The 23,114-nt window shown below is 38.6% G+C and overlaps 3 protein-coding genes across 6 annotated transcripts in view; 2 read left to right on the top strand and 1 right to left on the bottom strand.

Annotated features, from left to right (window-relative positions):
* Window positions 1–5,415, top strand: part of RHOQ (ras homolog family member Q) — a 22,254-nt gene extending 16,839 nt beyond the window's left edge. For 2 of the 3 annotated variants that reach the window (XM_032102803.1, XM_032102804.1), the window contains exon 5: window positions 425–5,415. In XM_032102803.1, the coding sequence (XP_031958694.1) occupies window positions 425–580 (156 nt within the window). In that variant the 3' untranslated portion in view covers window positions 581–5,415. The remainder of the gene's footprint in view (window positions 1–424) is intronic. The other variant, XM_032102805.1, reaches the window with a different exon arrangement.
* The window catches only part of PIGF (phosphatidylinositol glycan anchor biosynthesis class F), a 23,714-nt gene extending 5,487 nt beyond the window's left edge, over window positions 1–18,227 (bottom strand). The window contains exons 1-6 of one of the 2 annotated variants that reach the window (XM_032102801.1): window positions 18,185–18,227; window positions 17,739–17,986; window positions 16,451–16,542; window positions 15,496–15,612; window positions 10,890–10,998; window positions 762–1,135 (exon numbers count right to left, since the gene is read on the bottom strand). In XM_032102801.1, coding sequence (XP_031958692.1) covers window positions 1,022–1,135; window positions 10,890–10,998; window positions 15,496–15,612; window positions 16,451–16,542; window positions 17,739–17,966 — 660 coding nt within the window. In that variant the 5' untranslated portion in view covers window positions 17,967–17,986; window positions 18,185–18,227 and the 3' untranslated portion in view covers window positions 762–1,021. The other variant, XM_032102802.1, reaches the window with a different exon arrangement.
* CRIPT (CXXC repeat containing interactor of PDZ3 domain) lies at window positions 18,205–23,114 on the top strand. The gene is made up of 5 exons (XM_032102806.1): window positions 18,205–18,296; window positions 19,149–19,214; window positions 19,635–19,689; window positions 20,354–20,457; window positions 22,496–23,114. Exons 1-5 carry the CDS (start codon window positions 18,281–18,283, stop codon window positions 22,558–22,560), a joined length of 306 nt encoding a protein of 101 aa, XP_031958697.1. The 5' UTR covers window positions 18,205–18,280; the 3' UTR covers window positions 22,561–23,114.

Here is a 23,114-nt window from a genome sequence, read left to right as displayed (position 1 = left end):
TCTCCTGCTAAGCAAAATGCTGGAAGCATCTTTTAGAAATTATTTGAAAATGTCATACTACCATTTTAACTACTGTGTGGATAATTCTTACCAGGACACTTACAGAGTCTTTATTTTTGAAACACAAATGGGTCATGTAATTCTTTTTTTGCTCTTTAATTATTGAACATATCTTAGGCCCCCACTGCCAATCTAAAGACCATATTTGTTTCCTATATAAACCAACCAAATTAAATACCTTCCAGATCTTTGGATGAAACACAAATCTTATTTTCTCTACAGGGGGTGCACATGCATATAACTTTTTTAGATTGCAGCCAAACATTGTAATGTTACTATGGGGGGAAAAAAAAAAGCAGCAGTGCCCAGATGGAATTGAACAGCTGAGACGTACTGCTATTGAAATAACTTACTTTCTTGACAGATAGGAGCCTACTGCTACGTGGAGTGTTCAGCTTTAACACAGAAAGGACTGAAGACCGTTTTTGATGAAGCTATTATAGCCATTCTAACTCCAAAGAAACACACAGTGAAGAAGAGAATAGGCTCAAGATGCATAAACTGCTGTTTGATCACGTGAGAGACATTTGACAATGGCCAGGCTTACTGTGAAATTCTACTGATTTTAAATACAATGCATTAAGTACACAGAGAATTTGTTACAGGTTCGAAAGCTAAACCTACGATTCTGCCTTCTACAACCAGTGAAATCCAGAGGATTAAAATCAAACTCAACGAACTTGTAATAAGAAGCCACCACATCTGTTACAAGTATTTTATTCAGACTGGAAGGTACAGTCTCTCAGGGTTACACAGTCTAGAGGAAGCAAAAACTGCACCATGCTGAAACGGCAACTATGTGATTTTATTGAGTGGTGATGCTTGGCCTGAAATACTTTAATTGAATTTGGACAGTCTTCTGCTTTGACTATATATATATATATATATCTTAAAAAAACCAACTTTTGCACAGTCTGTATGGAATCTGCACAAAGAAATACCTTGTCTCTCTTTGCTCCAGTTATCTGCTTTTGTATGTAATCTGCTTCCGGTTCCAGTGTATCCACAGAGGTGCAATAATCAGACCAGCCGTATAGCCAAAGGTAGCTCCGAGGGAACAGGAAATGGGCCATACCTGAGGGGAGAACGCAAGGTAAAAGCAGACAATGAGGAAAATGTCTGTGGCTTTTTGTACTTCATGAGCACAAAGTCTAGGTACTGAAAGATAGTAGTCTTATTCTACTTTAAAGCTGGATGTGCTTTCCTAAAAATGCCAAAAGCGTAACAATCATCTTCATGAACACTAAATGCTGTTGTACAGTTTTTAATTAATATGCATTAAAATGTAAGCAGGCTTCTGGCTATTGCAGACTTTAGTTTGATAGTCTAAAAACTATGTGAAAAAACCCCCTTAGAAGTATTTATATCCCCTGAAGCATTCAGCTGACCTAACTTCCTACTCTGCTGCATACATTTGGATACCTACAGACTTCTCAGCAATTTCTCCTTTCAATCTCTCATGGTGTTTTGAAACTTTTAGCTGTGTAGAGATGAACTAGTATTCAAATAAGGCCAGAGACTGAGATGGATAGAGGCTTGTTGGCTTTTTTTTCTTGTAAAGTATGTAAAAGCATAAATTTCCCTCTGGCTAGCAGTAGGGAGGGAACATAAATTTGGAAGCTGACTGAACATCTTGCACCCAGATCATCAAACTTGTAGTAAGCCAGTTATGTCAAAGAGAGCTTTAATTATAAGCTCTTATTTTCTATTGCAAGAACAGGAAGCCAACTCAATAGAGCCGACTCACTTTAACAAACCATCTTGTACTGAACCAGAGTAGTAATGGAATTCTCCCCTGCCCTTTATTTTTTTAATTGGTATTGATTTGCAGGGAGGAGTGGCCAAACCAAGACTTAACCAGTCTGTCATCAGATGTAGCTTGTATTACCAGTCCACTACATACTGCATTTGATGAAAGTCTCAACTAAGTGGTGATTAAAATATTTATTGTAGAATAAACACAATTCCCACGCCTCTTCAAAATTCTCCTTTGAATTTTTTTTTTTTTTTTTTGCAAGGACAGTTTTGCAGTTCCTGCTGTACTATGCATATTCCTAAACAAAGTACAGACTGGACTCTCCTATTCTTTTGTTTTTTAAATTAAGGGGGATATTTACCCCCTCTGTAGTACTTGAGACTGAGAAATGCACTAGACAATAGAGGAAATATCCCAATCTCCAGCCTTCTTTTCTACTTCACTTTGACTTGCAATTCATGAATATCAAATGAACTTACTCTTAATGGTCCTGGTTCCTCCTTTCATTCATTTTCCTAGCTCTGATTCTTCTCTTCACTATCACTTAAAAGAATATATTTATTCACATCCTTTGATCATGGGAATTTTAACTATGAATAAGAGTAATGTATTTTGTCCTCTGCTCTTTCATCTTCAATCTCCTCAGCTGTTTCATCTTCACATTCCTTAGCATTTACAGCTTTATATGTTATTTGGAGGTCTTAAGGAGTGTAGCAAAGATGACTATTAAACAAGGTGCCTTAGGTACTCTTTATTGACCTTGTTTCATTCTTTCATTTTCATACATTCTGTCTCTGCTGCTTGTTTTTGTTGCTGAGTATTTCAGCAGTTGCCTCTCAAGCCAAAGATTTGCTTGTTTTCATTCATTTACTGTGTGTTGTAGATCATCCATAAAAAGCCTTGAGAGGCTTTGGCATGGTAAGGTACTACACATATTCAAAACTCACATAAGTTTGTGGCCTTGGCTAAACTTACACTTCAGGTGGATCTTTTCAGCTTTTAAATGAAATGTAATTGTTTCTAGCATTTTGCATATTACACACGTCTAAAGGACAAAACAATAAAAAAGTCCCTGAAACCCTTCCGCTCACTCAGTAACATTCAGATGGAACACAAGTCATACTTTCTTACCCACTGATGAAGTCAAATACCACCCTAATATCCACAAAACTACGGACAACAGCTTCTTAACTTTTACATCAAGTTACTTAACTTGCTTTTACATCAGATTTGCTGAGTGATCAATAATCAACCCTTCATGAAATTTTTACCTACATTAGGTGAATTTGTAGTTGCCTATTTGCTTTGCAGAAGTATAGGTAGATGATGGACTCTGAATTGATCATATTCCCCTAACTAGAGAGTGAATATCCCTGATGACTCAATGACCCTGTATATTGTGCTATTTTGTGTATAGTGGGTGATTATTGGTATGATTAAAAAGATCTCTGATGATGTAGCCTCTTTCACCTGACTGAACTGCAACTTGGGACATGGTTTTTCAATAGCTATGTAACTTTTAATATTAATTATGCCTCTGTCTTCTAAAACATTCAATTTTTGCTTTGGTTTTTAAAAACCAGTGTTACCTTACATAAGTTTCAAGCTCTCTCTTAACAGTTGAGTCTCTGACCTCTGAACACTCACGAATGGCAGGTGACAAAGATAGGGAACAAAGGGAAGAAACCATAAAACACTCCATCTCCGCATCTATGAATAAGACAGAAAGAGACACCATCTCCTCCCTTCTAGTGGCATGGAACAGAGGGGTACTAAGCCAGGCTCTTGTTCTTACTGTGCTGCTTGGACAGCCCAAAGTAGTTCTGAAGGCAGTTTGACTGGCCTTTTGAAAACTCCCTAAGCACAGCAGTTAAAAGCCTGGACTTAAGAGCGTTGCTGTCCTTACGTTATTTTCTCTAACCCTCAAGACAGGGCAAAATCCACTAACAAACAGGTAATAATACCAGTTTTGCACCTTTTATTCTTGGCTGATGGCTTTTAGGCTACATATAGCCCAATGCACCCATGGGTATATCTAAAGCAGCAAGTTGTCAAAGACAGATAAGATATGGCTCTTAAGCACATTGGCTGCACTAAAATAACACCACTTCCACATGCTTGTGACTGTATATGAAAATGGGTTGCTTTTTTCTGTGGAAGTGGGTTGCTTTATTTTGTATTAGCTGCTGGCCTCATTTTTCTGAGGCTCTCACTTTCTTCTGGACTTTTTTAAATGACTTTGACTTACTCGATTGGCCTGCTTTTGCCCCGTCTTTCATATTACCTCAAACTTGGTTTAATGTCCTTGACTTGGTATGAACTGCCTGTAAGTGATAAAAATCTAAGCAGCAAATATCTGTCTGCCTGTTCCAAGAGATTCCATTCTGCTTGCTTAAAATATGCAACTTGTAATACACCCCTCTTGATCTCTGAGAACTTTTCAGCTCAGTTCCTCCTTACTTCATGCTCCCTTCTGCCTTGAGGAAGCTGACATATCCTACCCCAGTACTGATGTCACATCTGGGCTGGGTCAGCAGCAAGGGAATAAGTTAGGCCACATGGCCTAGCTGCACTTTTGTTGAGGGGAAAAAGGCTGATGTGGAGAGGAAAGTGTGGGGACTACAGGAGACAGAACAGAACATTTTTCATGAAACTGTCATGAAATGCCTTATCTGTCTCAGCAGCTGGGAAGCATCAGCTACCATTCTCACAGCCTAACACAAGAATCAGTTTACATATCAAATGCAGGATGAAAAGGGCAATTTTAACAACCTGTAGATGATTACTAGGAACCTGAACAGCAGCTTGGCAAAAACAAATCTTAACAAGAACAAAAAACACATTTTAAAGGATGGAGCATGAGCCAGTGGTTAATGCAAAATTATTCTGACTTCTGCTATTAGCTTAAATTTTCTTTTTGCATTTTCATCTGGCAGCAGTGTTAGGACTTCACAGGGATTTCTTTAGTCTAGCTAAACAGACACTGCAGAACTGCAAGGTTTTTAGTATATATTAGAACTCATTTTAAGAATAATGACTCGAAATAGGAATTGCCAACCTTTCAGGACACAAGTGAGCTTGTTTCCTCAGCACTCTTTAGAACACCTAAGATTCTATAACGTGAGAATGCTTAGCATATTCCATGGAAAGCAGAGCACGTTGCAGGATCTCAGCAAGGTATCTAGCTCTGCTGGACTGTGCATGTAGCTAGTTAAACCAGAATTCTGACTGCATGACAGTTCTGTCATCTATTACAGGTCTGTAACATGCATCCCATGCAAGGGGAATTACATAGACATTGATAAGGACATAAAGGCCAGATTCTTATAGATCAGAGGAGCAACATAATGTTTTTAAAGATACCATGAAGTAAGCAGCTGCCTGCTGGAACTTTCATTATACAAATGCAAATACAGTGAGGCAATCTACTGTACTTATTTCTTTTTAGTAAAATTAAGAGTGCTTTTCTCATATTCCTAAACACATTTTTTTTGGTATGCTTACTGTTTCAAAAGACCCATTTGACTGTCAATTAGAAGGCTATGTAATTATTTTTGTTTCATTCTAAACTGAATAAATGAGCACAATTATTTTCCCTCCCTGTTTCTAATATGCCTTAAATTCCTAATTGTTTAGTCTGTACTGTCTTAAAAACTTCAGTACATGCCTTTAATCTATTTTGGTTGCGTGCACACGTTAACTACAAGTGTCTTATCACATTGTACAGAATGTGTGTGTTGACAAGCACACACCAAGAAGAAAGTGTGAGGTTTTTTTCAGGCTGGCATTTGTAACTAGAAGTTGGTTTCATGGATTTGTGTTCTAAAGTTATAGCAAGCATAACTGCCTTTGATCTCACCATTAACGTTTACATTTAGAAAACACCTTATTAAATAAACAATGATAACCACACTAAAGTGGAACAAGCTTCTACCTCTGTTTAAAACAACTACAACTGCATATTATCCCTTCTTCTCATATTAAGCAACTTCTCTTCTAACAAAACTTTCACAGTAAGTAGTAGATCCAAAGAGAAATACAAGAAGGAAACCCTCTGAGCTGTGTTAAGAACCAAAGTAGTGTGGAAGTTTATAGTCCCATTTCAGCTTACTTGAGTAAGCACCAAGAACTGTACCCAAGATTCTCCGGATGGCTTTTCAGGCTACAAATGTCTGAGAGGTATCTAAGGCTAATATTTACAGTCATATTGGCTAAATTACATGGCAGTCAGTCAACTCAGGTGAGCTATATCAGCACTACCTATTATGTTTGCAGCATCCACCACGAAGTAGGAATATAGCAATTTTACTTCTACCTAATAGTAACACTGTAAGCAGAATATTATTTCAAACTCACTTTTTACCACTAGTAACAGGTACTACAGCTCAAAATAATGCTACAAAAAACCCAGATGTTTGGGAGGGTATGCACACAACAAACCCAGAGACATGTTTTAAAAGTCTGTTATCAAACATGCAATAAACCCAGGAACTTCCCAGTGAGCTAAATCCAGTTGTTGTCAGGGACGAATGCTGTGTCTGGAATAGTAGTTCCACCACATATAAAGTGTGCTGATAAAGTTGTGATCTTTAACTATACCATCTTGTTCTGCAACTAACTTCCTCAGGCTGAGTAGAGAAAGGATGTGTCTAGTAACTCCTACATCATCCCCTTCTGTTTCAGTGGTAGTGTGCTTTAAGGTTCCACTTCTCAGTGACACGTGAGGCCAGGATCCTAATCACATGTGGTTATTAAAAATACACCATCAACTTGAAACAGGCAATCTGGAAAAACTAAGCAACTGTAACAAGGGAAGTTATTTTCTATTTCTTTGTAGAACTGTCCTAGCTAACTGTAACCCTTACATACCCATTGTGTTTCAGCAGCCTAGAGGCAACTGGAGATGGATGTACAACTCTTTAAATTGTCTAGAATAGCCTTATTTAAATGATCACAATTAAGTGTTGCAAACTATTATAAAAATTGCTGAAGAATAAGATAACAATCTCAAAACACTGGCAAAATTAGTCTACCAGTCTAACTGAAACATGCCTGGAAGAACAAGTCTTGGAAAGTTTGTTGTTTTGGGTTTTCTTGTTTTTAATACAGAAATGTAACTATTATAGCGCCTAACCTGCATTCCTGTAAGACAGTGATCTTTACCTTTATCTAAGACAGGCTGAATTCTGCAGACCTACAACGAGGAACAACAGTAGACTAGGCCTCCCTGACCCAACTGTTTTGCATAGTTACAATTTTTTTCTTAAAGCTAGCAGAGGAGTAACACACATGGCATGTTTACAAGTTGCTTTAAGAAAACAACAGAATAATGAAAAACAATGAATCATAGGACACAAACTGACTTTCAGTAATATATTTAATACTTCTAACAGAAGTGCTTTATATATTTTTCATTTCCATTCTCAAACATTATTCAGATAATTAATGTTAGTTTATTTCTGAAACAATATTCTGTTCCTGTTAAGTAATATTTACTTAGCATAAAAGTTGTTGTATGCTTAAAAAAATGCAACTAACATTATTATTTTTAAGGGTAGAGAGGCACACTAATCTGAATATCCCCTGTATGCAGTATTTTTCAAACATAAACATGGAAAATAAAGTGAAGATTTTCTGAGACATCTGTATTTATCTCAGTTTTGTTGCATGTCACAAGAGGTATGTATAAAGAAGCAACATGTTTCCTTTTGTTTTTAAATAACTCAGGATGAAGTAGCATTTGGGCTTTAGCCATTAGCACATGAACTGGAACTCTTGTTATGAAATTCATCATCAGGTTTACTCCATAGAGCCCTGAAGTACTTTGAAGTAAAAGCAAATTCTAGTGAAAGATGCATAGGACACTGACATCTGATTTTCTGACCAGGTAAGATCCAGGTAACAGTACAACAGACTTCTCAGCTTCTACTGATACATCTCAACCACGATGTAAAGCAATGACTACCAGGTAATTTTCCAGTTCTTCTAGTAAGTTTGCAGGAAAATATGCCAGTCCCAATACAGACTGCCAAGGGCACGGAAGCAGATTAGCAAAAAATGAAACCAATGTTGCTTTTTCTTTGAAGGACACAAAGCGGCAAAGCGACAGCAGAACTGCCCTACGTGTGAGTGGCAATTCAGCCAAGTATCTTACAGAATAGTGCAGACAGCTTTAGCTAATACTCTACCGGGATTCCAGCATTCTCACTGCTCCCCTCAACCTCTTGTGTGCTTTAGGTGAGTGACTACAGACCATGTGCATTTGGAGCTATTTCTGTGAACAAACCAGACTTCACAGAAGCAGCTTTACATTCTCCCCTTCCTCAATGATTTGCCAATTTAAAAGTTTACTGCAGACACTCTCAAACTGTCTACAGTTTAAAGTGTAGATACCAGATTTGATCAAGTGCTAAATCCTGATGAAGTGGAAAAACATGCCAATTCAAGTGCTTAACTTTTTGTGTGAACCTTGTGCCATACTATATTGTTCTAACAGAGCTAAATCAATAGCAATAGCATTTTTCCTCCAAATCTCACAGCATTTTTTTGTACCAGTTGGATATTACGTGTTTTTGACAACTTTTGGCATTCCAGGGCTACTAATAGAGCCCAAGGGCAGCAGCAACAACCCTTTGGTTTGCTTTATCACGTGATATTTCTCAGTTATTGCTGATCCATCCAGTTCTTGTAGTACCAATTTCACCTTGTCTGTGACAGTCCCCCAATAATGAATTGTCTGAAGTTATAGGTAGCAATGCAGCTGTGTTTCCATCACCTGTTACGCCACAAATACTAACTATAATCAATACCAACATCAGAACCAGATTTTGCAATAAGCAGGCTTAAAGGCCTCAACACTGCTTTCTAAATAGTAATACCACTTTAGTCTTGCCCGAGTAGTAAGATTTAAAACACATTTTCTGCTTTAAAGCAGAACCATTTCTACTACAGATCAAAAAAAAAATTGTTAACAGCACAAAGGCTAAAATACAAAAAGGAAAACAATCACTAATGAAACCTCTTTTTATCTCAAAAGCTGGTCTTGAGTTCAAAGACTAAGCTGTTCCATTTGAGTCCATTTTTAGATAGGAAAAGGGTAAATCCAAAACTGTAATCCTCAGGCTCTCTGTTTTTAGGCTAATATGAGAAAGAGCTGATGTCAGAAGCTTAATACTTTACTCATGCAGATGTCTAGAATTAATTTGGTTTTGACTGGGTTTGATTACTTTTAAGTCCACATTAAGATCTACATGATTTCTTTCAGACCTCGCTTGGGACTTAATCTGAGAGTCAGAAACTCTCCCCTGCTAACTTTGGTATTAGGAGTATGTCAGATATGAGGGTGGAGATGGTGAAGGAAAAGGGAAATTGCAGACACACAGGGAGCACTGGGGAGCATTCATACCCAGAAACAGCCAGTGACAAGTTTGGGCATCTGAAGTTTCTGCAAACACTATGCGGTTCTGAGGAGTCAGTATTTTTAGATGTTTAAGTGTAGATTACAGAGCTAAATTTTCAGTCATGTTTGGCTTTTATTGATTTGGAAGAGTTTTCAAACAGAAAAGTTTTCAGACCATTATCAAACTTCTGCCTTCCACTATAGGAAGATGTGAGGATGGACAAAAAGTTAAAAATTAACTCTACCTTAAGTACCTGTCTTCAGCTATTAGCATCTTTGTTTTGTTAATCAGAGTCCCCTCACTTCATGTGATATGAGCTTTCCTCATATCACTGCTGCATAAAAGGTGAAGTTTTTATACACAGCATATTAGCAAAGTCTGAGATTTTAGGAATAAAACAAAACCTGCCAGATGTGACACGCTGCTTTAAAATCCCACCTGAGCAAGGAAAAAGTGCTTGCCTTTCATTGGGACAGGGAAGTGAGTATGGCTTGGCAAGAAGATAGGAGATTGTATTTCAATGAATCCCTTGATTTTTGGGTTACATTCATGTCTGTCAACAATTAATTAGTGCCAACACACACCTACGTCAGACTGATGATAAAACATCTTGCAAGAGTAAAACCAGGTGTTTTCAGGGAAGAAAACCCCACATTTTTACTCAAAATATTAACCTACTCCTCCATTATTTCTGAAATACAAATTTTAATGTCTCATTACACTACTGCAATAGAAGACTAATGGCAAAAAAGCAGGCTGTGAGCTACTTAGGGAAGACAAATTTTAATTGCAGCTGTAAGCCACAACATCTCTACAATATCACAGAGGAAAGTGTGCTGCCTGTTACACTGATTTCTGGAAGAAACCTCCGAAATCATCTGCTTACAAACAGGCCTGGTAGACACTACTCAGCTAAGAGTGTATGAGTTTGGTAACTGGATGAAAAAAAATATCCAGTGAGCACATCTAAGAAGAAGTACTAGTTACTAGTACCATCATTTTATGGCAATTGCAGACTTCAGTTATATTTAACTGAATCATGTCTTCATGCCAAAAACACAGTAAGAAAATAGCATAAACATTTGAATTTATAGAAATAGAATCTGCAATGCCAACTTCACATTTTTCTTGTTCAACTACAAAGCTACTGTCTGCCTTCCTTTGAAATCAGAAGTGTTTAGTACAGTGCTTTGGCTACACCATTTTAATAAATCAATCCAAATCCATTGAAAATACCTTCTGTTAAGTGCTGTTATGGGAGACAGAGGGGAGCTAAAACACAAGGAAAGCATCCTTCTTTCCCTACCAATGAGCAATAAAAGCTACTAGCCTGAAGGCAAGCTTGAAGCCATCTTCACCATTTCACATTTCTCCTCCAGCTTGTCTAGCTTCTGCTTATCCAAGTCCTTAGAGCTCTATTTCTTTATAAAGTTTGCATGCAACAGACACTCACAAGTCTGTAACAAAGAATTTACTTAAACTGGAAGTAAAAATAACATATTTTACTTCCTTACACCCTAAGCACAGATGCTTCCAATGAGTTGACATAACTCTGCAGAAACAGCTTATGACTAAGTCCAATACACCTGTACAGCTTCAGAGCAATTTTGTGTAGCATGCATCTCCAGAAAATTAGTATTTTGTACATTTATGATAAGGGTGTACATACTAACCTGCCAAGGCCGATCCCAATCAAGAGGAATAGGAAAGGCTCCAAACCAAGCTCCAAGGATACTGCACACAGAAGTAATCTGTAGACTGCTTTCCCAGATGGACATAGCTCTGTAAAAAGTGTGTTAAAAGTTTTCAACAACAGCAAAAGTTATCATGGCAGAGAGTTAGATCAGATTTCTCCCAAAACTTTTGAGGCTATAAACAGAAATAAAAATTCACATATTTGATAAATAGCATGCAGGTTTTTTCTAAAACATACAAACTATAGGTAAAATCTAAGTTGCAAATTTTAGCTATAATTACAATCTTTTTATACCACACTTTCGGGAATTTTTTTTTCTTGAGATGTTTACTGCAAAAGCTAATTTATTTTAGCTGGAAACACTCCTATTGAGCTTGAAACACTGCTAGACTGAGCAAATAAATCTACCTCAATAACTGTGTGCATTGCAGGGAGAGGCAGACATGAAAGGGTACTGTAGGACTGCACAGAAAAGCACAAGCACAGTCACAAAGGATTCTGTGGTGCAGACATATTTGATGACTATGACAATTTGAAATTTAAAATAGAAGTTCACTATGAGAATATTTCAAAACAAGTTTCCATCAACTGAAAAGAAACACTGCAAGTAAATGCAACTGCACATTGCAGCCAGGGCATCCAAGTTCAAGTACACTGGCTGCAGGATAAATTTTTTGCACACTAAAGAACTCTTACACTACCCATCATGGCACATATTATAAGAGACATTGAACTACTTCAGTTCTCAGTTTATAGCCTTCTACCAGTACTGATTTCAAAAGTTTTTGGAAAGCTGGATTTCTGTTAAACAGATGAGCACTTGCTACCATCAGTGTACCAATGGATCGCTCTGCTTTGCTCAGGCCACGAACATTTGGGTACTCGGTACCAATTAAGAAATGAGCAACAGAAGATCAGAACACAGTAGGTACAGTTCCAAGAGAGGAGAACCAGGCTAGAATCCCTGCTCCAAATCACTACAGTACGAGATCTGAGATTTAAGTTTGATACATCTCAGATTATAAATATACACCTAGCTTCAGCTAACAGAGGAAAAATACGTGCATTTTTATGGCTTGAAGACTATATTCATAGTAAACTCTGAACTTTGCATGTGCTGTTGAGGTTGCGTGATATGAACACTTGGTTTTGAAGAGAATAAAATTTCTGACTTTACTTCTGACTACACACTGCTGCATTTGATATTGGCTAAACAGCTCACAAGTTTAAAGCAAATATTTTTCAATGTTTGCAAAAAAAGGTCCTGCAGACTACAATACTGACAGTGCAAGTTTGACATTTTGAGCAGAACTCTTTCTTCTGCAATAACACAATCCCTTTAACTTAGAACACGCCAACTCACAATTCTACCAGTTTGAGATTTTTTTTCTTGAAGAGAAAAGTCCTGATGTACCTGTAAAACTGTTTACGAGTCTGCACAAAGAAAATTGTTGTGAATTATTTTCAGAAGCTGAATAATTGAGCAGAGCTGCTAGGCAGAATGAGGAAGAGAACATTCACTACAGCCTTAAAGCAGCGAAAGGGACAACAGAATACACCAAGGACTAACCGAGGTACAGTTATACCTCACCAGACATCTTGTGTGTGTGGCAGATTCACCAGAGAGTGCTGTACCATATGGAGGTATCAGAGTCCAAAAGCAAAACAACAGAATTAGCAAGGCACAGTGCCCAAGTGAAAAACAGCCATTGGCAGTTTGGCAACTATTTCAGCTGCTAATTGAACCACTCTGCAGCATGGGCTGGCTACCCAAAGACAACCTGACTTGTCCTCCAGCATTATCCTGAAGGAGCAATGCTTCCATTACTCACTTTTCTCCATGGAATGACAGCTATTGGGATTTTTGCAGGTATTCTTTAAACCACCACATAAACTCCTCATTTTCATGAGGCTAACAACTGCAGCAATGTTTATAAACTTTGCATTTTCTAGGTTTCTTTCATTTTAAACTATGAATAACTAAGATACAACTGCAGACAAACGAGCAATATTTAAGATAATAAATGAACACTAGTGGCAGAAAGGTCTTTTGAAGCCTAAAGTAACTATTTAACCCCTTTAAATAATACAATACATTCAGTTCAGCTTTAAATAATGTTTGAATTAAGACATTAGCTGACATAAAATAATCTACTGAGACAGCTCCTTCACAGACAAGGTTTGGAATTCTTGGCTGCAGCAGGACTAAATACTAAGCAGCCCTTGGTGTGTGATGATGCCCACATTTACAAGGGACATTTCAAGTCTGTAAGAGTGTGCAGTTCACAAACAAAGTGACAGAAGAGGCATAATGAAAACTGGAAGGAGCCTTAACACCATGGTTTTATACTATTTTTTGGCAATATCCAAATAAAAATCTCATCTACCCTGGTGACACCTTATAATTGCTATTATACCAGAAATTTCAACACCATTTCTCAGAGCAGTGATTTGAAATAAACAGTCTCCAGAAGAACGAAAATAAAAAAAGGCCACTGAAAACTGATTTCTTAAAGACTTTTATGCAGGAGGCTATTTCAGCTAAGAAACACTATTTAAATAATAACCACGTGCTGCCACTAATGCTGATAACCCTTTCTGTAGCTTTCAGTTCCCTCTAACTGCTCACAGAGCACATGACAGCATATGGTCAGTGTCATGACACTGACATCAGCCACAAGTCTAGATGGCAGAATAAGGAGTCCAGAAGTGCTGGCATGGGCCCACCCCTTTCCAAATGCAGAATTAGTGAAAAGGGCCCTATTTATAGCCACCTAAGAATGGAAGGGTTTGTGATGTAGAATATACGGACTTACTTTTCTCACACATTCTATGTGCACATAGGCTTAAGGTTACTTAAGTCTAAATTGCACTCAGGTGCTTTTAAAACACATTCTTTTTTCATATTAAGCTATACACTTAATCAGACTTTCAAGCTTACTGTTCCAGTGCAACTCAATTCCCTAAACTCTACCTACAAGGCAAGTAGCTCTGTTGATTTTACCCCACCATCCTTTTCTTCCATTTAACCAGTCCCATCTCATTCCACATGGCTCAGTTAGAGACAGCCTTTTAATACATCATGTCTACACTCATCTCATGCCCAGACATAAGAGGTTCCAATTTCATGAGGTCAAATGAAAAGACACAGGATTATTTTTAAATGGGCAGCCTGCTACAATCCATTAAAAAAATTGCTACAATATTTCTTAATAGTCTATATTCACTCAAATGTAAACAAACATGATTAACAATAGACATTTTACTCCAATAATGTCACATGGCTCACTAGTATGAAGTACTTACAAGTCCTCACAGCAAAAAATGTCAAAACAAGACAACTGTTTCCTATGCAAAAATTGTGCTGAAATGGCATTAAGATCTAAACTAGGGAAGAAAGAAATTGACAGGCATTCAAAATCTACCTGGCACAGACTGATATTGTAAAACATCTGTTACTTCAATTCAGCTGTTATTTCCTGTTGTAAAACCTCCCAAGATGACTAAGGGAATCAGCAATGATATATTCTGGCTAAACAACTCCTTGCTTTTATTACACTCTATTTAAGCCTTCCACTGAAAAAAACTGTGTAAATTACTTGAACAAGGACTCAAGATATTTTTCATTAAGTTGAGAACTGAGATAAACCAGAATTCAATACGTGAAGCTGGTATTAAAGTCTAGCTTTGTCCTTGTTCTACAGGAGTGCAAACCAAAAATAATTCCATAGGTCAGCAGCATAATACAACTTCTCACTTTCTTTTGAGATGAGAGTTCACCATTACAAACTATTAAAAGGGAATGAATACTAAAATCTTATTCAATCTCAAGCATATGTGAAGCCTGCTTCAGTGTCCCAGTCTTCCAACCATGCTATTATTTATGGAATGAAAAAAGGCAGAAGAAATGGAAATCTTCTGAAAAATACATTATCCTTGATACATGATAATGCCATGGCTGCCACTGGAGGTGAAAAATGTGGTTAGAAGGCTCATTTTACTTTAAACACACTCCTGAAAAAATTAATGCTTGAAAACTCTAACACCAAAACCAGCTTTCTTTGTAACTGGAAAAAGAGCATGGGTTAAGATTACATACTTAAGAACACAGTAATTATGTATAATTTTCCACATTATATTCAAGTTTAAAACAGTGCTTGTTTTGGCTTCCTATTCCTACTTTAAAAGTTGTATTTATGAAGGTACTATTGAATCATGTGCAAGATTCTCCATGCACAGCTCAGTGTCAGGTCTCTCCTTTATTTGACAACCATCATGTAGGACTGCACAATGTTTTTACTCCAGTGGAATATGTGTTGGAAACTTTACTTCCTTCAAACACATACAAAGTGAGATTTAGCATCTGGACACCAAAAATAAAAAGCCATTTTTCTGAAACAGTGTCTTCAAATAAATCTTTCTTTGTCAGAGAAGCTTTCATATGTCTGTAATCACAAATACAAAAACCATCCATCATTCAGGAAGTTTCCTTTTCTTTACAAAAAATTCCATTAGATATTGTTGACATCAATTCTGTCCATTTCTATTCAGAGAAATATCAGAAACTTTAGATTAGAACTCACCCGTTTTTACTAAATACCCGTATCCATGCCTGTATGTTTGGTCCCAGCAAACACAAGCACTGTAAAGTAGTAAAGGTAGACAGGAGAACTGCAAACAAAAATGTCTCAGTCACTGACCTACAAAAAACCAGAATATTACAAAATTAAGTGAGGTGGTTGCTAATGTTCTAAGAGTTCCAAGATTTAGGAAGAAAAAAGCCCCTCTAAGTCAACTTGTGAAAGTGTGTGCTTTCTTAAACCTCATGCAGAAAAATAACTTATTTTCTTCTTACTCTGTAGAATAGTAAAGGAAGCTGGAAACAGTTCTGCTGTTACCTCAAGAGTGAAATGTGGTAATATTTTGAAATGCCTGACACCTGTAACATTTTGTAAAACCACAGGTGTACCTCACATAGATCGCTACTTCTAAACTGAAGTATGCTTGGATATTTACTTCATTATTCCATTTATTTTTCCAGTTTGGTGTTATGATAGCAACCATGAAACCAAACTACATGATGCTATTATTAGTCAGTAACTTAGTCTATCTCTCAAAAACCAGGTTGCTTCGTATTTTTTTTAAACTTTCATAAAAGTTAAAACACTAATATCAAAAGCATGGAAGATATGCAAGACAGGTGGTTTAGAATCTTATGGGGAAAATGACTAAATGAAACTCCAAAAAATGTTTGTGCCCTTATGTTCACCATAAATAGTTTGTTTGTAACTGTCTTACAATTTTTACTTACAGCAGTCTTGTTTAAGAGCTGGCTTCCAAAAAAAAAAAAAACTGAACAAGCCAACAAAAAAAATACCACCAACAAGAGAAAGCTAAAACAGCCACCCTTCATCCCCCAGCTAGGAGCTTATCCCTTAACTTCCAGTGTACCAGAAAATACACAAGTACTTATACCAACATCTGCAAGGAGAGCTGCCCCTTAGAATGTTTAGAGAAAGAGAGGGTCTTCTGACTTACTCTATGAGAGGTGCTCCATAAAGAACAATAATCGCATGAAATAGTATGCAAGACATGAAAAAGTATATACAGCATTTTAGAAATCTGGATATCTAAAAAAGAGCAACGAAATATCAGAATCATGTTTCAAAACAGAATGTAAGTAACACTCACAGTCTATATCTTATCAACAGCACTGTACTCTACTGCTTTAATTTCAGCTACAGCACAATATAATAGCATGGCATATTTCAAAACAGTTTTCCATATATTAATACTTTAAATAATTAATTTTAAAAGATCGCACTCCATCTAAAATTTTTTTCATGCACCCCATTAAACAGGGCAAACATACAAAAAATATAACCAGAAATGACAAGATAAACAGAAGTCATTTTATTAGATATTTTTACATTTCTGTTTTACATCTGACTGTCATGTCCATTCATTAAAAGGCAACTCTCACAAAACGTGAAAAAATATTTCAAAGCAAGAAAACATACAATATAAAAAAACCCTGCGACACAGAAAATCAAAATTACATTAACTAAAACTATATTTTGAACTTGGCATCTTAAATTCACTGCATCTTGCCTGGCTCAGCAGGTCAGGAGTGCAAGACTATCCACCTGATTTCAAAGCTCTGGGGTACTCCCCCACTGCTGGGCAAGTCGTGTGCTGCTCCAAAATCATTCTGTTCGAAAGTATTTCATTGGGATTCATACCTTCAACGCTCCCTGTTGCAAACTGTCACTACAAAAAGTTTCTCCCAACTTCAGATTCTTCTGTATGCAGATTTCATCACACAAGGAAATCCAGCCATTTTAATATTTTGCATATGATTTTTTAAAAATTGTTTAAATGTAATGTAGTATCTCTTTTATGTCTCAGATTCTGAAACTATTTTTTTCCTTTAAAGTCATCACACGAAAAACGTGTGATAACATTTCTTCTTGGTATATCCACTTATCAAGATGAGTCAGGCCTGGACTACAAAATGAGTTCTGTGCCATTTCATTTTACCAGGTTTTGCCAACATACAAATTCTTGGGACTGCAAACAACATTGTATTGACACGAAAACGGAAAGCATAGAATCACTCACCTGAACAGGTTATTTACAGGTAGAGAAAGTTTAACATCATGAAAATACTGAAAAATTTGTTTCAAAAGGTGCTACACTCAACTCACTCATGGAAGATGAGAATTCACCACCAAAAATTGTTTTCTTTCTCATGTGATTATTTCAGAGAATTTGCTTCCCCTCTGTATTGTCTGGTAGCAACTTAAGAATTAAAAAAAAATCTTACCTTGTGAGCAAAGGAACTTCTCTTAGGAGACTGACTTGGTTTAAGGACTAAGTGCAAGATTATATTAAGGGTACCAACAGAAACAGAACAAACACACAGCCACGTGAGGTGCGTTCCCAGGACGCTGAATCCGTCCAGGAAGAAAGCGGGGCCAACCGCGGCCAGGACGATGGACACTGCGCAGAGCAGGTTGGCAGCCAGGAGCCTCCTGATTTCCGCCCCTCTCATGGTGTCCGGGCAGCGGCCACCTGCAAGACACCGAGTCCCGCCCCGTCACCGACGCACGGCAGCAGCGCCGCAGGGCAGCATCTTCCCCAGCCGCGCGGCGCAGGGCAGAGCTCTGAGCGCAGGCCGGGGGCGAAGGTGCGGATTTTAGGGCAGGAGAAGAGCGCTCGCTGAAAAAAACAAATCCCGCGCGGGCCGCAGGCGCCCCTCCCGCCCCTCACCGCGGAGCGCGCGGCGCCGCCCGGCAGCGGAAGGCGGCGGGGCCCGACCGACGGCACCTCCGGGGCGGTGCCGGAAGCGGCGGCGGAGGGGCTGCCATGGTGTGCGACAAGTGTGAGTACGGGGGTGTGGGGGCCCTGCCCGACCTGCCGGACCCTGCCCTGCCCTGCCCTGCCCGTGGGGGTCCCGGGCTGCCCCGAGCGGAGCAGCAGCCGCGGGTCCTGGGCTGCTCAGGGCGGGCCGCGGGTGGCGGCTCCCGGCAGGGCCCGGTGTGAGCTGTCATTCTCCCCTGTGTGAGCTGTCATTCTCCGCCTGTGGAGCGTATTAATACACATAGTTTAAATGATTCTGTCCTCTATCAGCAGTAGCGTGAGCAGCAGGAACGGGAAAGTGATTGTCCCCCCTGAACTCGGCACTGCTGAGGCCGCATCTCGAGTGCTGTGTTCAGTTCTTGGCCCCTCACTACAAAAAAAGACCTGTGGAGCAGGTCCCAGGAAGGGCAGCGGAGCTGGGGAAGTGTCTGGAGCGCAGAGTCTGATGAGGAGCGGCCGAGGGTGCTGTGGTGGTTTAGTCTGGAGAGGAGGAGGCTCAGAGATGGCCTTGCTGCTCTCTGCAGCTCCCTGAAGGGAGGGCGGAGCCAGGCGGGGGTCGGCCTCTTCTCCCAGGTAACCACCGACGGGACAAGAGGATGTGGTCTTAAACTGGGATGGGAAGGCTTAGGTTGGACATTCTGAAGAATTTCGTCCTGGAGAGGGAGATTACACATTGGAATGGACTGCCCAGGGAGGCGGTGGAGTCACCGTCCCTGGAGGTGCTTAAGGAAAGCCTGGATGTGGCACTCAGTGCCACGGTCTAGTTACATGGAGGTGATTGCTCACGGGTGGGACTCGATGATCTCAGAGGTCTTTTCAACCTAACTGATTCTGTGCTTCTGAATCTTTTCCTTTGTAATGTTTCCTTATGTAGGCGAGAAGAAGCTTGGGACAGTGATCACTCCCGATACATGGAAAGATGGTGCAAGAAACACTACAGGTAACCTCAGGAAGGTTTAACAACTTGGTTTTGAGGTATTCTAAAGCCAGTTGGGCACCCGAGCTATGTCACCATCTTAAGACCAAAACTTTATATTATTAATCAGGTTAAATATTAACTTGTGTACTTTCCCTCCCATGCTAATTTAATGCATTGGGAATTTATTTGTCCAGGACTCTTCGGTGTTGAACTTGTCTGTTTTGTTTTTTGGGTTTTTTTCCTTCTTGTATGCGAGGACAATACACAGAGTATTTAAAGGCAGTATAAAGTGTTCTGTTATCCTGTCCCCTAATGCTGTGCTGAGTGTTTTATCTCTCTCTGTAACTTTATTTGCATATGTGTAAAAGTTGTAAACAAAGATTTTTGAAGTATGCTTGGAACTGGGAGATTTATTCAGTTATTGATTTATTCTTTTTGTAGAAAGCGGTGGTCGCAAATTAAATGAAAACAAGGCGTTGACCTCAAAGAAGGCAAGGTTAGTATTGAACGCTGATTTTGGCTAAGAACATCGGTTAGCAAACTAACTGAGGCCTGTTTCCTGCATACCTGGGCAACTACTCCAGACTTGTCCAAAACACACTAAGTAAATAATAACTGTGGGGATTATGGTATTTGATTTGTCAGTACAAATGCATCCATCCATATTTCATGGGTGCTTTCTGCTCAGTCTTAGAGTCTGGGCAAGTATTTTATTGCAGTTCTCACTGGAATTGCTAGGATTTGATGGTTTTATAGGAGAGAAGCCGGGAAATGCTTATTTTCTGTGCTAATATTGTCAGGATAATCTCTTGAGTATTTCGTTCATGTCTGAGGGACTTTCTGTTTGCAAGGGGGCAAAATGCTGCTGGAAGGTGTTTAAGTTCAAAGTCATGTAGTATCTTAATAAAAATACATATTTTTAGTTCTGCTTTCATGAAGTTTTTGTCTGTGATGGAAGAAATGTTTCTTAATGGGGAAAGTGGGAGCTTTTCTGCATACTTTGTGCAGCCTATTAGAAATAATTCTTGTGTGTCCCTTTTCTAAATAACAGTTTTTGCTGGAGTTTCTGACTGCACCCTCTGGCTTGGACTTTCTAGGATGAGGCAGAAAAAATACTTCATTTCAAGGTGTATAAATAAAATACTCTTCCTTTTTCTCAGATTTGATCCTTATGGAAAGAACAAATTTGCAATATGTCGCATTTGTAAGAGTTCTGTCCATCAGCCAGGGTCCCACTATTGTCAAGGATGTGCCTATAAAAAAGGTGAGTTTCACTGAGTGCCAAAATACCCCAGTTTGGCTTGAAACCAGAGAGGAAGTACAACACCTGAATTTGTAATTAGGAAGAGAAGGCTAAGATGAGATTTAATTGCTGTCTTCAGCTACTAATAGGACGGCACGGGGAACATGGAGTCAGACCCTTCTGAGGTACACAGTAATAGATTAAGAAATAGTGTACACAGGTTAGAATGTGGAAAATTCTAATTACATAAAAGGAAAGCAATTTTTCAGTGTGGGAGTGATCAAATATTCTACTAACAGAGGTTGTAGAATCTTTACAGGAGGTATTCAGAGCATGACTTGAACAGTCCTAAGCCAGCCTTATCCAAGTTGGCTGTTTTGAGTGGGGCAGGACTGGAGACTGAAGGAGATTCTTTTAAACCTTTGTAATTCTGTAATTCTGCTTCTTTTAGAATGTTTGTGGTATCTAAATCAGTAGATTTGGAAAAATAACTCTAAACTTAATCTTGGCAATTGCATGGAGAACTGTCATCTAACAAGTTTGATTTTCCTTAATTTAAAAAATCCCAGGTCTTGTAAAACTCAATTGCTTGTTGCAGTCCCTCTTCTGCTCACTTCTCTCTTCTCCCCTTTTTATAACAGCTAAATCTAAAATTCCTGGGTGGGGAAAAAGCATCATGATTTAAGGCCAAGGAATCATTATAGCACATAAGGTGAACTGATTTTTAGATGTAGAGCTACAGCTAACCAGTAGTAAGCTTTGTTTATGAAATTAATTGTTCAATAAATATGTCCTGTGTCACTAAGCCAGTGGTTTGGCAGCCTGCTGTAGGAATGTTGTCTGCTAGGTGCTCACCAGATGGCTGAATCCCAAGTGGTAGAACCTTGTTCTCTTTCTTAAATTTGTGGCTGGCTTGGGTGGGCTTCAGGATTTGATCTTTGTCTGCTTGTGTATCCTTCCAGGTTGAACCTGTCTTCTTCATAAAATTAAGACCTTTCTAAGTGCTTTAGGTTGTAGCTCTAACCATCAAAGATGTAATTGGGGCATATTTCTCGAAGCAAATGCAGTCATACAGCTTAGTGCTTCAGCTGTTGCATATCTCCAAAATTGGGAGGCAATCTTAAGTTAATTACTCCTCAGTTTAGACTTGAAGTCAATATTTAGTGGGCTGAATTTTGGTCTCCAGAGTAAATCATGTGGCATGTTCCCTGCTGTTCTCTTCCCTAATGGACTGCTAGATACATGTCCAGTCATGATGTCAGTATATGAAAGCACACGATTTGGAGAGAGCAGGAGTAGATGCCACTTGACGTTTTTTGTCTGCTGGTCAATGTTTGTGTAAATTGAGAAGTGGTCCTACGGATAAAAGATTTAGCACCTTTCTGCTTTGGAAGGAGGGGGAGAGATTGAGACAACCCACTCCTCTGCCAAACTTGTGTACGTTTTGGTGCTCTGGTCTTTTGACTTGACACTCCTAGAGTTTAGGACAAAGTCCTTTGGGACATCAGTGTTCACTTCTCAAGTATTCTTGCTCCATAAATACCTTAATTCTGTGAAAACGTGTTCTAAACTTTCTCAGTTGTCTGAAGCCCCCCACCTGTTAATGCCCCATTTAGCAGTCAGTTTGTTGGTGACTGTATTTTCTTAGTCCTGCTACTTCCTGTCCACCTCATGCCTCATTTGGCTACAGGACTTTAAACGATTAACAATACACCATTTTTACCTGTTTGTCAGATGTGAGCCTCTCCTGGCTCTCTTCGGGCATTCCAGCAAATTACAGAGGCTTCAGGCAGTATCGTGAATCATAATGCTCTCAAAATAGAGCTTATGTTCTAAAGTGGAAGCATTACACGTATGCTGCAGATACTAATTTGTATTAGGAGTTACAATGTTACTTCTAAGTTCATAGTATCTTTTGAGAACATGCACAGACAAGATTGTCAGTGAGAGCCCATTTGAACAATTTTTTTTAAAAAGATCTTTACAAAAACAGCAACTGTTTTTGAAGAAAGACTTTAATGATTTTAAAATAATTTACACACTTTTTGTGTGCTTATAGGCATCTGCTCCATGTGTGGCAAGAAGGTCTTGGATACGAAGAACTACAAGCAAACTTCTGTCTAATTGTACTGGCTAGTCTTTTTATGAACTTTAGCTTCTGTGTCTTTGTACAGTAACTTTTCTCTAAAATCATTTGTGAATAGTGCTTTCTGGAAGATAGTACATTTACTTGGAATGAGAGGTAAAGACAGCCTGATTATTTGCCTAAAATGTACATAATATTGGATTATTGTTGGTTTAGCACTAATATTAGCTGGTATTTAAAGGTAATGGCTTTCAGCAACTGATACAGTTCAACAGGAATGAGAAGATCCTGGTGGATAGGTTGAAACTATGTTACCATCAGAACACAGATCTTTGAGATGAATACTCTTTTTTTTTGCCTATCACAAGTCTTCTGCTTATCTTACGGTAATGTTTTGTAGATGTATAAAATATGAGCTTGCATTACCTCATTAAAGTATCTTCATTTAGTTCCGTGCCTATAAGTATTTATAATTATTCTCTTCCCAAACTAGTACGTCCTTGCTCTTCAGATTTTAAAGCAATTGTCCTGTTGTATTTTGTTTCTGCCTACAGTATGGTTGGTTAAATCACAAATTGTTAAGCTACTGAAA

Source organism: Corvus moneduloides, chromosome 3 (genome assembly GCF_009650955.1).
Source record: "Corvus moneduloides isolate bCorMon1 chromosome 3, bCorMon1.pri, whole genome shotgun sequence".
Classification (NCBI taxonomy): Eukaryota; Metazoa; Chordata; class Aves; order Passeriformes; family Corvidae; genus Corvus; species Corvus moneduloides.
The sequence above is the reverse complement of the archived record's forward strand: the minus strand, read 5'-3'. Positions and strand labels throughout refer to the sequence as shown.

Bases quoted from the DNA above. Each gene is read 5' to 3' on its own strand.
- CRIPT (XM_032102806.1), top strand. The intron at 19,215-19,634 runs GTAACCTCAGGA...TTCTTTTTGTAG, and splicing joins TGGTGCAAGAAACACTACAG to AAAGCGGTGGTCGCAAATTA. The intron at 19,690-20,353 runs GTTAGTATTGAA...CCTTTTTCTCAG, and splicing joins TTGACCTCAAAGAAGGCAAG to ATTTGATCCTTATGGAAAGA.